Raw genomic sequence first — 17,424 nt, 5'->3', positions numbered from 1 at the left:
AGAAACGAGGGTTGACATCGATACTGGACCGAGATCACGACCTGAGCAGATCTCCAATTCCCCGCGTTCATTCCCACCCCTCCGCAGACCTGACCGCCAAACTCCAACCTTTCGATTATCCACATTTTTAACCACTGACACTTCTTCCGTCTCGGAGGTAAAGTATTTCAGTTTTTGTCTCTTAGGTAAAGACAGAAGAGAATTGCAGAGAACAGAGGAAGTTGAGCAGTAATTTCTGTGGAGAAAAAGAGGGAACGACCCAAATATGAAATGTAATCTAACTGACACCATCTGAAGATGACGATAACAACATAAAGATCAGCTTTAGCCATCAGGAACCCTATAAACCCTAGGAATGTGGCCGAATCCGAATATCGTATTCGGAAAGGAAATGACGTGTACTATGGAACCTAAATATATTTCAGTGCTTTCTCTCGCAATCGTATCATTGGGTAATTATAGTGTCTATAAAGTCTATCAATGTAAACAGTCTGCATAGTTGTTAATCAAAACGTGCATTATACATAAAGATATTGTCTCTCAGAAGAAAGAGTCGATTCGGAATTGTTTTAACGAGTCCACATAATTTTCAAATCTTCTGCTTGTTATCGATCTACGTCACTGGATAACACATTAGCATAATATCCGCCTGCCAAAAACACTCTGACCTGCCCTCAAACACTTCCGCTAGTTAATGTCGAGAAGACACTGAGTGCTGCGCTGTGAAAGCGAGTATGTTCTGTTTTCATTGCCGAAAGACGATGATGTGAAGAATCAGTGGTTAAAACTCATTTTTTCTACGATACCACAGCAATACAATTCAAACCTTCTGTTGTGTGCTCGTCATTTTACAAAGGACTGCTTCTCTTTTCTTTGGCTTCTAATCTTCTTTATTTGGACTAACAAGCTTTGCTCAACCACAACCTGTAAGTACGATTGATACGTTATATGTACATTTTCAAGTGAGTGCTCAACATATCTGTTTTTTTTGTACTAATATATGATGTACACTCTTAAACATAAAGGTGTTTCATGATGCCATAGAAGAACCTTTTTGTCTAAATGGTTCCAGAAAGAACCTTTCTGTTTTACAAAAGGTTCTTTTTGGAGAAAGAAGGTTCTTCAGATTATAAAAAAGTAAGAAAGAGATGGTTCTTTAAAGAACCTTACTGAATGGTTCTTCGTGGAACCAAAAATGGTTCTTTTATGGCATGGCTGTGGTTTAAGAACCTCTTAAAGCACCTTTATTTTTTAAAGAGTGTATACGTAGTGCAGCATTCCAGGTTTCCAGGTAAACCAAGTTATTACTGTCTTACTGAAATAGTTCTGATAATTCGCTGAGAAAGCCCACTAATTTCTAGAATGGATTGGAGCACTGTATTATTGTTTTATGTAAAGGTGCTCGGGGTTGCCAGGTTTTCACAACAAATCCCACCCAATTGCTACTCAAAAATAGCCCAATCGGATTTCGAGGGGTGCGTTCCAGGGGTTTAAAACATAGGCTAAATTTGCATTCCAGGGGCTAAATATGATGTTACTGGGGTTGCTTCAACCTGCGGACATCAAAAACAATCACGGACTTGGCAACACACATAGTAGCGCTCGCTAACTTGCTCAAGCACTTTCTGTGCCTTTCTGAATTCAGATTGACTTTCGTGCACATCTTGTATAAAACTTCAACAGCATCAGCACCGGAAGGATAATGCGCTAAGCTAGGCTAGGTTAGGACACATTTCCCAAGCACAGATAACTGTTAATAAACTTCCTGTAATGTAAAATGTTTCCCAACTCCATATTACAGTCATACATTTTCAGCATAAAAACAAGAATATTGTAGTTTTACAACAAATTACAACCATTTCAGATGTTTAATTCAATGTTTCTTGCCTCATTTTTCTTTAGTGGAATCTTTATATTAATAAACAGAATTAATAAAGCATTTTATTATTTAAAAATTTAACTCTAAAAATGTTTTTATATGAAGTGTCTTTTACCCACTAAAATGTTTACACTGTGCTCATGTGAACAGTTTTGCCTACACAAACAGAGGAAAAAACATTTGTTACTTACAGCTTAGCTGAATAAATATCACAAAACGGAATTTGGTATTGAGGTCTTTCTATAACTATTGTGGTTTAAAGCCAAAGGAAGAGATCCGCTTACATGTGAGGGTCACTGAGGATATACGATAAACTAAGATCAACAACTCTAAACTAAATTTATACCCTGGACAAATAAACCGGCTGAGGCAATGGATTGTTTTCCTTCACCATGTGACCTGGTTTATCGTCCGGTATTATAGCAGATAGATGAGTTTAACGCAGGATTTCAGTTCGGGAATACAGACTGATAGACTTCCAGTCTTCCATAAAATTCCGCATCTCAGCATTTTCAAATCGGGTTAATGCTTACATAGCAGTAATGTTTTTTTTCTTTTTTCCCCCTCTCTCTTTTTCCCGAAAGTCTTTAGAATGTATTTAAATGAGAGATTTAGTTAATGAGTTTGGGCAAAGTCTGGAACAGTCTTTTAAGAATTATCATTCTCATTAATTTTCAGAATTACCCACTGTGTTGTGATAGCTGTCATGGACTTTAGAGTTCAATTAACTAAATACTGAGAATGTATATATAATATACATACACGTGTGTCTGAGTATGTGCGCGGGCTGTAGGCATGCACGATCATACCTGAGCGCGCTTAAGTATGCATGCACGCGTTTGCGATTTGTTTTATTACCAATTTCTGCAGTTTACCATTTCATTCTGGGTTTATGCAATAAATATGCAAGTAAACAATTCTGAGAAAGCATTCCGTGATCCAAGCAAGCTAAGATCTTCTACTTAAGTCTGCATCACAATGCAGCATGTATCTGCTATTTTGTGCCTTTTTTGTGCTCAAATCCAAGAACCAGAGATTACCCACAATGTCATGCAGAAAAATCATAACATACGAAAGTTGAAGAAAACAGAATGCAGGTGGAATAAATCAGGCCCTTTTAAGGACATGCACGTCAATGTTTCTCAGAAAAAAATTAAACCTTAAAAAAAAAATACAAATTCACCTCATGCACCAAAAAAGCAAGACTAAATTACTCAATTTATTTCAATGATCTAAGATATGAATTGCATTTTTAAGAAACTTGAAACAAATTCTGCAACCTGTTTTCTTTGCAATCTGTTTCCGTTTTTTTCTTTCTTTAATATGCAAGTAGACAATTCCAAGAAAGCAATCCATGATCCAAGCAAGCCAAGATCACAATGCAGCATGTCTCTACTCAAATCTAGACTCTCCTGTAAGAACAAGAGATTACCCACAATGCCATGCAGGAAAAAATCATAACATAACGAAAGTTGAAGGGCACAGAATGCAGGTGGAATAAATCAGGCTCTTTCAAGGACAAGCACATCAAAGTGTGTTTCGCATTCTTTGACTTTTGCACCGAAGTAATTACTATATGAGTAAACATTTGTTTTGTTTTCTATCATTTCATCCTGAAGAGTGCCCACATCAGAGGCATAAGTGTTTCATTACGCCTTTATCTGTCCACAGTTCTTGTGAAGCAGGAACAATTAACCCTGCCTTCAACGTGATTGATATAGGCTTTGCTTTCAATTTGTTCCACTACACAGATCATGAAATTCGCAATGTGCCCATCCTTATTGACCTAGACTTTCAAACACAGGGGGCTACAATGAGATGAAAAGAATTAAAAAGAAGAGAGCCGCGCAGCCATGAAATAACATGGGCGAGAGAGAGAGGGGGGAAAAATGGATGTGACCTCACAAAACCTCAACTATTTCAAGTACACTTTCTGGAAAGTTGTTTTCTGTTCCGTCAAAGCTGTCCTATACGTTTCTGCTCTCTGAGTACCGTCTGAAAGGCGGAGGAGAGCTCTCGAGATGTCGGTGTACGCGGTTATGTCGTAAACACGGCTCGCTTGTTCATGAGCAAAATTGAATTTCTATCGCTCTTGCCAAAACCAATCTTTCAAATGTGAACCCCTGAGCTTAGTTTGTAAATCATTAAGAGGCAATGAAAATGCTTGTTTGTGGTATACAGCTGCTTTAATAAAACCGACAGAAAATACGCAGGGTTTTCAAGTGATTCATGTGAACTGAGAGTTAATTCTGAACTAATAGCATGATGGATTGATGGATGGACGGACCCATATGAAGACGGAATAGACAGAATGATGTAACAATAAATAGAACAATAGAATGTTAGAAACGTATAATCATAGATTGAATGATAGAATGATAGAACGTTAGATAGAACAATAGACAGAACAACAGACACAACAACAGAAAAACAGAACAAACGACAGAAAAACAGAACGATAGAATGATAGATAGATAGAACGATAGACAGAACGATAGATAGAATGATAGAACGATAGAACGATAGAACGATAGATAGATAGATAGATAGATAGATAGATAGATAGATAGATAGATAGATAGATAGATAGATAGATAATATAAATATAATGGTGTATACAGTCACAAACAGATAGATGGAATGATAGAACAATAGAGCGATAGATAGAATGATAGACAGAACAATAGAATGCTAAAACAATAGAACAAGTGATAAAACGATAGAATGAACAGATGAACAATAAATAGATAGACAGACAGACAGACAGACAGACTGTTAGACAGAATGATAGATAGAATGAATGATAGATACAATGATAGAATGAAAATAGACAAAATGATAGAACGATAGAAAGACAGAACGGTAGATAGAATGATAGAACAATAGAACAATAGATAGAACAATAGAATGTTAGACAGAATGACAGAAAGACAGAACAGTAGATAGAACGATAGAACAATAGATAGAACGATAGAACAGCAGATAGAACGACAGATAGATAGAACAGAATGTTAGACATAATGATAGACAGAGTGATAAAACGATAGAATGAACGAACAATAGATAGACAGACAGACAGACTGTTAGACAGAATGATAGATAGAATGAATGATAGATATAATGATAGAATGAAAATAGACAGAATGATAGAACAATAGAACAATAGATAGAACAATAGAATGTTAGACAGAACGACAGAAAGACAGAACAGTAGATAGAACGATAGAACAGCAGATAGAACGACAGATAGATAGAACAGAATGTTAGACAGAATGATAGACAGAACGACAAAAAAACAGAATGATAGAATGATAGAACGACAGAATGATAGACAGAACGGTAGATAGAATGATAGACAGAACAATAGATAGAACGACAGAATGATAGACAGAATAATAGAACGATAGATAGAACAACAGAATGATAGACAGAAAGACAGAATGATAGAACGATAGACAGAATGACAGAACGGTAAATAGAACGATAGAACAATAGATAAAACAATAGAATGATAGACAGAATAATAGATAAAACGATAGAATGAAATGATAGACAGAATAATAGGACGATAAATAGATGGACAGAAAGACAAAACGGTAAATAGAACGATAGAACAATAGATAGAACGATAGAATGTTAGACAGATAGATGATAGACAGACCGACAGAAATACAGAATGATAAAATGATAGATAGAATGACAGAATGACGGAATGATAGAATGATAGAATGCTGAAACAATAGACAGAACGATAGAATGACAGATAGATGATAGATAAATATAATAAATATAAATATAATATAGTGTGTACAGTCACAAACATGCATTTATTGGATTTAACAGCACTTTCAGATGTTCATCCCATAAGAAATGAGACTCTGAACTATCCATTTGATATACTGATATACAGCACAAATATCTCATATTTCCCTCAAAAATACTTTTTACTCTCGCAAAGGCTCTGAGAGTTAGTGTTTACTTTAGCTGATGGCTATTGTGCTGTACAGTATCAATAAGCAATTTGACCTTTTCCCACAGTCTGCTGCTGGAAAGGCCTTCATTTGTCAGAACTGTGAGCTAATTTTAGCCTTTCCCTGCCGAAAGACCTACTGTTACTCCATTACACGCCACACACGGTCAGATATATTATCAATTCAAAAAGTTTGCCTTTGGTACGTCAAAGCACAGGAAGTGGCAGGAGACACAGAAGTGGCTGACACAGCGTCCTGCCGTGCTGCTTTAGATGAGTGTACCCGGTGATAAGCCTGGGAAAACGCCGGCACAAAAGCAGTCAGTAAATCCCCGCAAAGGGGGCTTCTTTAGGTGACGACATGCGTAAGGAATGCTATAGAGAAAATACCTCGGCGTGCTGTAGCTCCTTTGTGAGACGAGGTGATGGGGGCTTACCTCCATTTACAGCCAAATCACAGCTATGACATTCGCTTATTAAACTGACAGGTGGGCTAGCGAGCATATGCGCCACCAAATTTATTTATCGCGGTGTGCAGCGGGTATTACCGTGAGGTGCGAGGGCGGCCCGTGTTGAGTCATGCGGGCTGTGTTTTCTAGCAGATCTTCTGCCTAACCGGAATAATCAATTGTAATTTTGCACGCAAAACTTGGGATCGCCTACAAGGGCTGTGCAGGTGTGGATGATCAAATTGCTGCTTGATAAGAGGAATTACTATTAAAAATGACATTAAATAGCATGCAAAAAACACTTAACGTCCGTAATGTGACATATTCCATAAATCCAACTACAATTATAAAGCTATAAATTTTAGATTATTTTTTCACAGGATCCATAATATAAACAAACTCAAATTGTAAACATTTATTTATTTATTTATTAGGTAAATATAACAGATTATTATGTTTTACAAGAAAATACTTTTTCAGTTTTTGTACCAAAATTTCCCATTTAATCACACATTCTTTTTCACAATAACTTTAAATGTCATATTTTGAGGTACAAAAACCGGGAGGAAAAAAATTATATATATTTTTTTAAATGTTTGTATAAAAATGTTATTTAAAAAAAACAATAATTATATATAAAATACTTAGCTAATAAATATTTTTAACTACTTAGCTAATATATTATGAAGTTAATTCAATGACATAATACAAATGAAAATTATTTCTACACAATTTTTTTTACAATACATTTAACTTCTGTAACATGACATATTACAAAATATTTTGATGGAAATTTTGTGTTATAAATTTATCTATTTTTTTTTATATAATATTTTTTCACAGGAAGCACAATATTTTAGCCAAGTAATTTCAAAATTTTAAACTAATACGTATATATTATTAGCTTATTATTATTAATAATATATATAAATATTTTATTTATTATAAATTTGTTTTTCAGTTTTTGTATCTCAAAATTTCACTTTTTTAACAATTTTTTACAAGTTACTGTAGACATTTCAGAGTGAAAATTATTTCTACACTTTTTTCTACAATATACTTTGTTTTACACCAGCTTTAAATAAAATAGAAATACATTTCTAGCCAAAAATATAGTTTACATTTTACATCACTTTTTTTTGCATGCATAATTTATGTATGTGAATAAAGTTACATTTACTAAACACAAAAATATGTGCAAAATATTGCCGGCAGTTAATATAGTTTTATGATGTATGTGGGTAAAGTTGTATGTACAACATTAATACATCCCTGGCCCATAATATAATTTATTATCAAATTTGTTAAATCAAGTCAAATCAAGCAGTCAAGATTTGTCATATAGTGTATATTGCTTTTGTGAGTATATTGTATGTATGTGGATAAAGTGCTATATAAATATATTGGTGGGTGATAATACAGTTTACTTTTTGCAGTGATATAAACAATGAAGCAGTTGAGATTTACTCTATACTGTAGCATTCAGGAAAAACAAGAGTAGCCTAACTGTGCTAATGTGCTAATGTGCTTCTGTTCTGAATTTCCAACCCTTAATACAGCTTTGGAAAAACCGTCTCGCATCCAAATCTAACACGAGCTTTCAATGTAGAAAAAAGTGGCTACATCTTCAAATCAAAACGATAAAAGCATTGTTCGACGTGCACAAATATGTGCAAATCCGAGCCCAAATCCAATGCATTTAAATCCATTTTCTTTGCCAATGCATATATAGGAGGATTACACATGTATTCTGGAAGCGGCGTGGAGTTTGTCCGGGCTCAGAAGTGCTGCTGGAACACTAGAGGGGGCGAGTAAAGGGCAACGCTTGCTGCTAGCATTAGATGATCGTGGCACAGCCAAACCAAAGAAGCAGATGGGAGTCAGCGGGCAGAACATCTGTCTTTAGAGCCAGATACTAAATGAAGGTCTTAAAACCACTGTGGACATTAAACGCATAGAAGGGGAGCTCGGGTTTTACCGCAGCCGCAAACCATAACAAAACCTGTGACATTCAGAAGCAACTTTTTAGCTGCCTAGAGCACGATCGTCTCTGATGTACTGCCTAGAGTCTTCTGAAATGTATAGAGAAGTCAGCAATCAGTACGGGGGAAACCGGGGCTAGTTGTCACAATCAAACATCCAGTTAGAGTGATTTTGTATGGTGGTATCAAACAGTTGATCTTAAAGGGATAGTTCATCCAAAAATGACAACTCTGTCACAATTTACTCATATTGTTACAAATCTGTATGCGTTTCTTTTTTTCCTGTTTAACACAAAAGATATTTTGAAGAATGTTTGTAAGCAAACAATTGCTGGTAGCCATTGACTTCTATAGGATGGAAAAAATACAATGGAAGTAGAGCTGCAAAATGATTAGTCGCGATTAATCAATTCAAAATAAAAGTTTATTTTACTTACTATATGTGTGTGTACTGTGTATATTTATTATGTATATATAAACACACACACACATACATGTATATATTATATATATGGAAAAATTTTAGATTTATATGTAAAATATTTACAATTATATATAATATAAATTATATACCAGTGTTTACATATAAAAAAAATGGAAGTCAATGGCTACCAACAACTGTTTGGTTACCAACATTATTTAAAATGTGTTTTGTGTTGAAAATAAGAAAGAAAAGTTTATTTTTGTTCATTTTTGGATGAACTATCCATTTAAAATAGAATCATTTTCAGAATTTCTGTTATCTACACTAAAATATCCAATATCGTATTATATTTACTGTTAAAAACAAACAAAACCACAACAACGTACATTAATAATATAATAAAAATAGTGTAGAATGTTTCAATGTCAATTTGGACAAGTTGTCATCTTTGATTATATTATATTTTGCACAGTTTACATTACAGTTTCATGAATTGTTTGGCTATATGGTTATTTACTGTTTTGCTGAAAAGCCTGTACAGTATTTGGCCATTTAATAGCAGGATCCATTGTGACAACTTACCCCATAAAGTACACCATTGACTTCCATAGTATGGAGGGGTAAAAAAAAATATACTATTGTAGTCAATGGCTACCAGCAACTGTTTGGTTACCAACATGATTTAAAATATCTTCTTTTGTGTTGAACAGGAGAAAGACATTTATACAAGTTTGCAACGACATGGGGCTGAGTAAATGATGACAGAATTTTCATTTTTGGATGAGCCATCCCTTTAAATTAGAATAATTTCTAATTTATTAAGAATCATTTCTGTCCTCTACACTAAAATATCCAATATCATCATATATTTACTGTTGAAAACAAACAAAAGCACTCTGAATTACATTTAGATGAGAGTCACTAATGAAAACTTTTCAGCATTTTTCAGTGTCAGGTTGGACAAGTTGTCATCTTTGATCATATTTTGCACATTTTACATAGTAGTTTCATTAATTGTTTTGTTGTATAGTTAATTACTGTTTGAAATTAGCTGAAAAGCCTGTATTTGGCCATTTAATGGCAGGTATTATTGTGACAACTTACCCCAAAAAGTGTGTCAATGCACACCATTGACTTTCATAGTATGGAGAAAAAAATACTATGGAAGTCAATGGCTATCAGCAACTGATTGGTTACTGAAATGATTTAAAATATATTCTTTTGTGTTAAACAGAAGAAGAAAATTTATACATGTTTGTTACAATATGAGGGTGAGTAAATGATTTTTTAATTTTTTTGGATGAACTATCCCCAAATATCCAATACCATCATATATTTACTGTTGAAAACAAACAAAATCACACTGCCGTATATTTAGATTAGAGACACTAATAGGACTGCAAAACGATTAGTCTTGTGATTAAACGATTAAAAATAAAAGTTTATTTACATACTACTTTACATAGTGTGTTTACTGTGTATATTTATATTGTATATATACATACACACATATATATGTATATATACCAAGGAAACATATATTAGATTTATATGTAAAGTATTTATATTTATATATATTATAAATTATATACAAGTGTTTACAAACAAATATTACACACACATAGTATGTAAACATAAACTTCTATTTTTAATCAATTAATCGTGACTAATCATTTTGCAGCCCTAGAAAACTTTTCAGTGTCAGGTTAGACAAGTTGTCATCTTTGATTACATTTTGCAAAATTTTGCATGAATTGTTTTGTTATTTAACTATTTAACGTTTAAATTTTGCTGAAAAGCCTGTATTTTGCCATTTAATGGCAGGTTCCATTGTGACAACTTACCCCACAAAGTGTGAAAATACACACCACTTTTGGGGCATGCTGTTGCAGAACACCAACGTATGTTGAATAAATATTTTCTTGGCCAAAAATTGTGGAAATGGACTTTCACTGGAATAAAAAGAAAAAGGTCATTCAGTGATTCATTGCACTGATCCACCCACAACTGATTCACTGATACGACAATAAAACCCCAAACTAAAAGAACAATCACACACCTCAGCTCAGATGCAGAGGCGTATACATCTCACAGGCTCTCACGCCACGAGTCGTGCAGTAATGCATCGAGAGACTGCACGATTACCTTTACAGGATGCATCTTCTTTATGTCTGTCTCTCTGCTCTGACCTTCACAATAACAGAGACGAGTGGCGGCTGGCGAGAGCCGCGGTAATCACCGCACAACACGCCGAGCACCAGCCACAGATGGGGGCTGGAAATCCCTCTTAATTGTGATAAATACACATCAGAATTGCTTATTTGCCTCCGTTCCATGCCGCGTTCGACGCCGGCGAATCAACGGGTGGAATTGGTGCGTCCTTTGTGTGATGGTATAGCTCAGCTTGGGCTGTCTGCCTCTCCAGCATTCGGAGAACATCGCCGCTTTGTTTCCACCATAAACATACGCATATCTAACACTAGGCGATTTGGGAATAAAAAAATAATCACGAGCAGAGCACGCCGACTCTCCTGAGCGTTTAGCGAGATGCTGATATTCATAATTTCACATCAAAGGATTATTACAATGAACAGCAACATGTCGGAATGTGATTATAATAACAAACAGGCCAATTTTCATCATTTACATGGGGAGCTGATGTGAAATACTTTCAAGAAGTTGACATGCTACAGTCCAGTTTTTAGTTCATTGTATTGTAATCCTTATGCATGCAGCAGGCCCATTTAAAACAACCGATGATGGAAAAGCAAAACATGTACACTTTCCCTTATGCATTCATTTACATTTTAACCTGCAAAGGGAAGCGATATGCATCACATATGGCGTCTTGTTAATGGACCTGTTGATATACAAGCCATTAGAGAGGCGATACGTTATAATGCAACACCAAATAAACCCCAAGCATTTCACAATGCCACAGCTCGGCTCTCAATCTATGGATCCACTGCTGCACCGTAGGAGAGGAAATGGAACAATTTAGCACTTTTGTTTGCTCACAGTGAGGGAGGGAGGCATTGCTTTCTTCAACACAAAGCCAACTTTGTGTTTAGTGTTGTGTATAAATTCACGCCAACCAATCTCTCTCTCTCTCTGTGAATTGGCGTCCAACTCCTTCAGAGTTGCTTCGCCCAAAAGCACAATCCCTCCCTTCCCAACCCTCGCTACTACAGCGCTAGTAAACAGCACTGCATTAAAAAATAAACTCCCAAACCTTCCTTGAGAATTTCAGCCCCAGTGTTATTCGGTTCAACTCTCAAGTGGAGCCACATAACGAATCACAGAGTGCAATTTAGCCCTTCAGAATGCCGGTCGGAAACAGGTGATAAAGGAAGCACTCATGCACTGGCTATGAAGTTTCCCCCCCCCTCAAAATTAATTCCATCTTCAAGATTCCTATCTCTGCGATATGCTCGGAATGGCACACAAATACGCTCCCGCCAGAAAGATTACTGCAGACTGACTTAGCATAAACATCTCCTGCTGTTATGACTGGCAGGGGGTGGAATATAATTCTAACGTCGTGGCCTATTTGGGCGTAGGTGCATTAGTGTAATCTGCGCGTTCCGAGTGGGAATTATAAAATAATCGAGCTCGATGAGAGTTTTGTCAAGCTTGCTAATGATAACCATTCACAGTCCGGTCAGGCACACACACACACACACACAATCTCGTGGAGTTGCACGCTACAGTATATGAATCGGGCCGTGTTTACATTGTAAAATGTCACTGGCTCTACGGCTGATATTTTGTACACACACTGCAGGTGAATTATTGCATACAATTTAACATTAGTTCAACAAGCTGTACGCCGCACGCAGACCCACGCAGTGCGGCGTGAATCAGTGCTGCCTAATTTAATACTCCTGAAAGCTAAACAGAAAAAAGTACCTAAAATACCTATTGCTCGTATGAGTTTATGTAACATCTGATAGCAATACACTAAACGCAATCTGACAGCCACTCATCCAAACACAAAAACTGATGCATTTGCACTAAAAAAGTTTTGATAAAGAAAACAACACGTAGCTGACTAGTGTAAATAAGATACAGCCTTGTTGCAATTTCACATCAATTTCCTAACTGCAGATTAATTCAGCGCAACACCTGCCATCTAAAAACTGATGCATATGCAATACCTAAAATATAGTCATATTAAAATTTCAGATGAACAAAACTAATCCTAAAATGAAAGAAATATGCAAACATGCAAATGTCCTCAAACAGCCACTTGATGATTTATGCACATATTATCACAATTTTAGATTATTAGAAGAAATAATTTCATAATTGCAAAATTTAGTGCACCACCACCTGTCATCTAAGTGTAAAAAAGCTGGGGAACATGTAAAAAAGTAACAGCATTTGAACATTCTATCACAATTTCTGATCTATAAATTAACTAATTAGGACCATAACTAGCTGAATTAATGTCATGTTTTCTTCATCTTCAAGCGTTTCTCAAACATCTGCTTCATGCACATATTAAAATAATCTTGTATCACAATTTCAGATCTATTGATCTGACAAATGAATTTAGTGCAACACTTGTCATGTGTAAAATGCACCAAGAACACACACACACACACACACCCCAAAAAAAATCAATCATTTAGCATTCACCTACTATATGAAATGAACTAACTGCGATAGCAATCATGCACCTGCAAAGTGTTGTTAAACACCCATCCAAATGAAAAGCATTTGAGCTACTCAGCAACATATACAGCCTAACTAGTCTTGCGATCAACTACTGTCATTTCCAAACGGGAAAATTACTCCTCAAATCCGCATCAAGAGTTTCTGATTCAACACAGGACACAAATCCACGCCATTCTACGCTGAAACTTCCTCAAACAGCAGCCTGGCGCACATTATTTCACATCGGTAAACAGTGTGTTTTACTCAGATTGGCCTAATGCCGCGAAAACAAACGGCGAGCGGATACAACGCTGCAACATGGTCGCGTTCGAATGTTCACAAATTTCCCGCGAAACCTGCCAGCAGCGCTACACACGCTGAACACATTCAACGGTCATGTCCTCTGTCCACCAAAACACACACACACACTCTCTCTCTCAGAACACACACACGCACAGAGCAAAAACACACACACTCACGTCTTCTGTCAGCGTGTATACCTGTTACCCAACCCCTCACACACACTCCTGCGGAAAGGGCAAAGTTTCACATCTCAGTCCAAAATGCCCGTCAGCGCACGCGTTTCCACAGACACACAACAAACCGAGCGTTTACCGTTCTCTTCTGGAAGGGTCTTGCTGAATGCTGGGCTTGGTGGGCGCCATCTTCCTGCAATTATTAATTACACTTTTTTCCTCCGGATTTCACGCGACGAGCAGCTGACAGCGGAACCGCGAGCATTTAAGCAACGCCATCGGTGGTACCGGAGCTCTCGTCCCCGTGTCTCCGTGCGTTACGACGCGTTCAGACGGGAGCGAGACCAGCCGACACTGAGATCCAAAGGCATGCCAATAAAGTGAGAGGAAACCCGGGGACGCTTGTGCGATCCGGCGGCTGTCCTCGCGGGGTAAACGAAGGCAGGAATCAGTGCAAGCGAGGGGCTTTTGCAGCACGATGTGCCCCTCGAACGCAGCCGCTTCTTCCCTGTATGTTTGTCCGCATTTTTCAGCTTTTTTCCTGCCTCTCTCTCCCTCTCATCTCCCTCTCCTGCCGGCGCAACAACGCCACTCAGTTGTAGTTGGAAATAGTTTGAGTTTATGGGGAATATACAGGTTGTTTCTAATGCATCGACGGATTGAAAAGATTTGAGAAATCGCTTCATGACACCTTTTGATTGTTTGCATGCTGATGTTTCCATTCATAATTTTTGTTACATGTCGAATGATATGATTGACAGCTGTCAAAATCCACTCACATGCCAAGTTGATGTTTAATTCTAAATCTGAAACTCAATTATTTTGAACACTAAAGTGAAAAAAAAATAATTAAAGGTATAAAAGAGATACCTCATATGCATTGTCCATATGTTAGATATACAGATAAATAATGCATCAGAAAAGCGTGCACTATTCAATGCATTATTTTCCACTAATGCATATTCAATGCACTATTTTTATTTTTCTAGACAAATCCGTCTTGGCATAAGTAAAGGCCTGTTTTCTGATGTGCATTAGAACCTGTGACCTGTCAAGGTCATGAGCTGACAGCCACCCTGTTTAATGTCCTGTTCATTGTGTTGTGCTCTAAACAGACTGTTTAATTGAACGTGACAGTATAGGTAAGCATGTGTGCACACGATTCTGCTGATATACTAACAATCAGAACATTCACATCCATTAACGCCAGTCTGTCGCCAAGCTTTAGAAGATTATAAAAATTATTGTGTATATTTATGTGAAAAATTAATTGCAAAAACAATATTAAGTCTGTTTAGCATTTCGCCAAAGTTTATAAAGACTTAATTTATACTTGTATAAATCAAAATCACACACAGTGTGATTTAGTGGTGTGTTTTCTTGGCTTTGCTGATTAAAGTCATACAACTATTTTTTTTAATATCTTTTGTAATCTATTAAAAAGAATTATGCATTGATGAATGCAGATATCACTTTAAATGAATCATTTTAGATCATTTGTTCTGAAGTGAGTTTTATATGCTTTGAAATAGTTGACAATGCTAGTTTTGTACTGATCAAAATCACTTTAAATATTTAATATGATATAAAATATGCTTATTTGTATGATAAATTTGAATGCAAAGCATTTATATTGCCTATAAATCATAATATGACTTTTCTATACATCTGTGTGTGTGTGCTGGAATTTGACACATTGTAAAACTTTACAGCTTCAATAAACGGCTGGCTTTATATCATGTGGCGTTTTGTGTCTGATGAATGAAGCAAAACCCTGCTCTCAGTGAAACTGAGATGTTAGGAATCTAAGTTTATACCTTCAGCAACCTCCAGGGATATCCATTATTGCTTATAAATAAACCTGTTAACGGTGAATGTGAATGGACGCAACAAATATGACATGAATAGTATGAAACGTGAAAAAAAAAAAAAAAAAAAAAAAAAACATGTTTTGCGTTTAGTCAGCGTACCTTTGTTGGTAAGACGTCAAGCCTTGGACGTTTTGCGGGTTCCCGTTAGTAGCTCCCGGGACTCTGGACGCAGCCGGCATCCCTCCACCGGCTCCCGCACCTGCAGCCGCCGCCGCCGTCACCTGAACACTGAAATCCGGGAAGATCCTGATCATCCCCGAGCGCGCACCGCGATGCTGCACCAACCGAGTGTGTGTGGATCAACCTTCCCTCCGGTCCGACAAATCACAGCAGCACAATCCCATTAGTGATGGAAACAAGCTCATCAGCCATTCTACGTCTTGTTTTCTGCTTTCAAAGGAGAGAACTGCTGCTTTTAGAGGGTTGGTGATGATGGTGCTCGCAGACTGCCGCCTCTTTGCGCGTCCTGTGCGCTTTTACGCGGAAAAGTTTCAAGCGCTCCAAGCTTTCCTGACGAATTCGAGCTTATGTTTTTACAGGTAAACCTCCTCAAAAGCGTTTTATTTATCCATATCCTCCAATATATCAGTGCTCTGACTGTCTAAGTGACTGCTTGTGAGCCAAATTTGACTAATAATCGTCAGTTTAGGAAACTTACCAAAAGTGACGCGCTAACTCGCGCTAGCTAAAATCTTAAATCAAAGTATCCTAATATTATTTTAACTTTAAAACGCGTAAATAATATGCCTTTTAGTTTTGAATACACAGCTACAGGCTTTAAACAGCCACAAAAGAAAACACAAAGCGACACTTTCCTTATAATGTAAAGGAATGTGTGCGTATAAATAAACGAGCACAGAACTTTTTATCAGTCCAACGTGTCGTGAAAAAGCTCTGCTGATTAAGGTTAGAGTCAGCTGTCCATTCCCAGTGTGGTTTAGGAAACAGATCTAAGTATGTACGCGAGGAAAGTCCAGTGCATGATGTGATCTGCTCGCCTCCTACTGTTGTGATGATGATGTGCTACTGCTTTCAGTTTCTGAGAGAAGGAACGATCAGCTTCTTCTTCTGGTGCTGATGCTGCAGAGGTCAGGTGCTGTCAGTGCTGCTGCCAGGATCAATGTCTAAAGCTGATGGGATGTTTGCTGTGTGCATGCTCCTCGTGTGTTGTGTTGTGTTGCCCTGCTGTGTGTGGCAATGCCATCCCTATAGCGCGTGTGAGAAGATGAACTCAGCCGCTCTTGCAGCTGATTAACGGAGCGCGCTGCCGCCGCGCAGCCAATGGGACGCTCGCACGGGAGCGCGCAGCGGTTTACCGCAGCAGTTAACCCTTTAGGAGCCGAATGATGATGAGCACCTAGAATATTCACAGACACACGCAACTGTAAGGTTAAAAATACTTAATATCAGAAATCAAAAAGCACTACTGGCAAAATAAAAAGCAATGAAATAATATTCAGTGGCCATTTGAAAGAGCAATAGCAAACACATTTTCAAATAACACTTTAATAAAAATAAGTTTGGGTTTACATCTAATAAAAACCACCAAAAAACCTGTTGAGCAAATATCTATACATGATATGTTTAATTTTTTTTAATGCAATGGAATTTATGCATAACACAGTGAAAGAAAGGGTTAAAGCTGTGTGGTTTGCACAGATTTGTAGGTGTTTTGTGCCTATTAATTTAAAGTTTGCATGCATATTAAATATGG

General features: G+C 37.0%; 1 protein-coding gene across 1 annotated transcript in view; it reads right to left on the bottom strand.

Annotated features, from left to right (window-relative positions):
- LOC141296282 (neuronal PAS domain-containing protein 3-like) overlaps window positions 1-16,908 on the bottom strand; it is a 197,282-nt gene extending 180,374 nt beyond the window's left edge. The window contains exon 1 of the mRNA XM_073827544.1: window positions 15,810-16,908. Within this exon, the coding sequence (XP_073683645.1) occupies window positions 15,810-15,964 (155 nt within the window). The 5' untranslated portion in view covers window positions 15,965-16,908. The remainder of the gene's footprint in view (window positions 1-15,809) is intronic.
- Between the last annotated feature and the right edge of the window lie 516 nt (window positions 16,909-17,424).

This window comes from Garra rufa, chromosome 21 (assembly GCF_049309525.1).
Source record: "Garra rufa chromosome 21, GarRuf1.0, whole genome shotgun sequence".
Lineage (NCBI taxonomy): Eukaryota > Metazoa > Chordata > Actinopteri > Cypriniformes > Cyprinidae > Garra > Garra rufa.
This window is presented reverse-complemented; position numbering and strand designations above follow the sequence as displayed.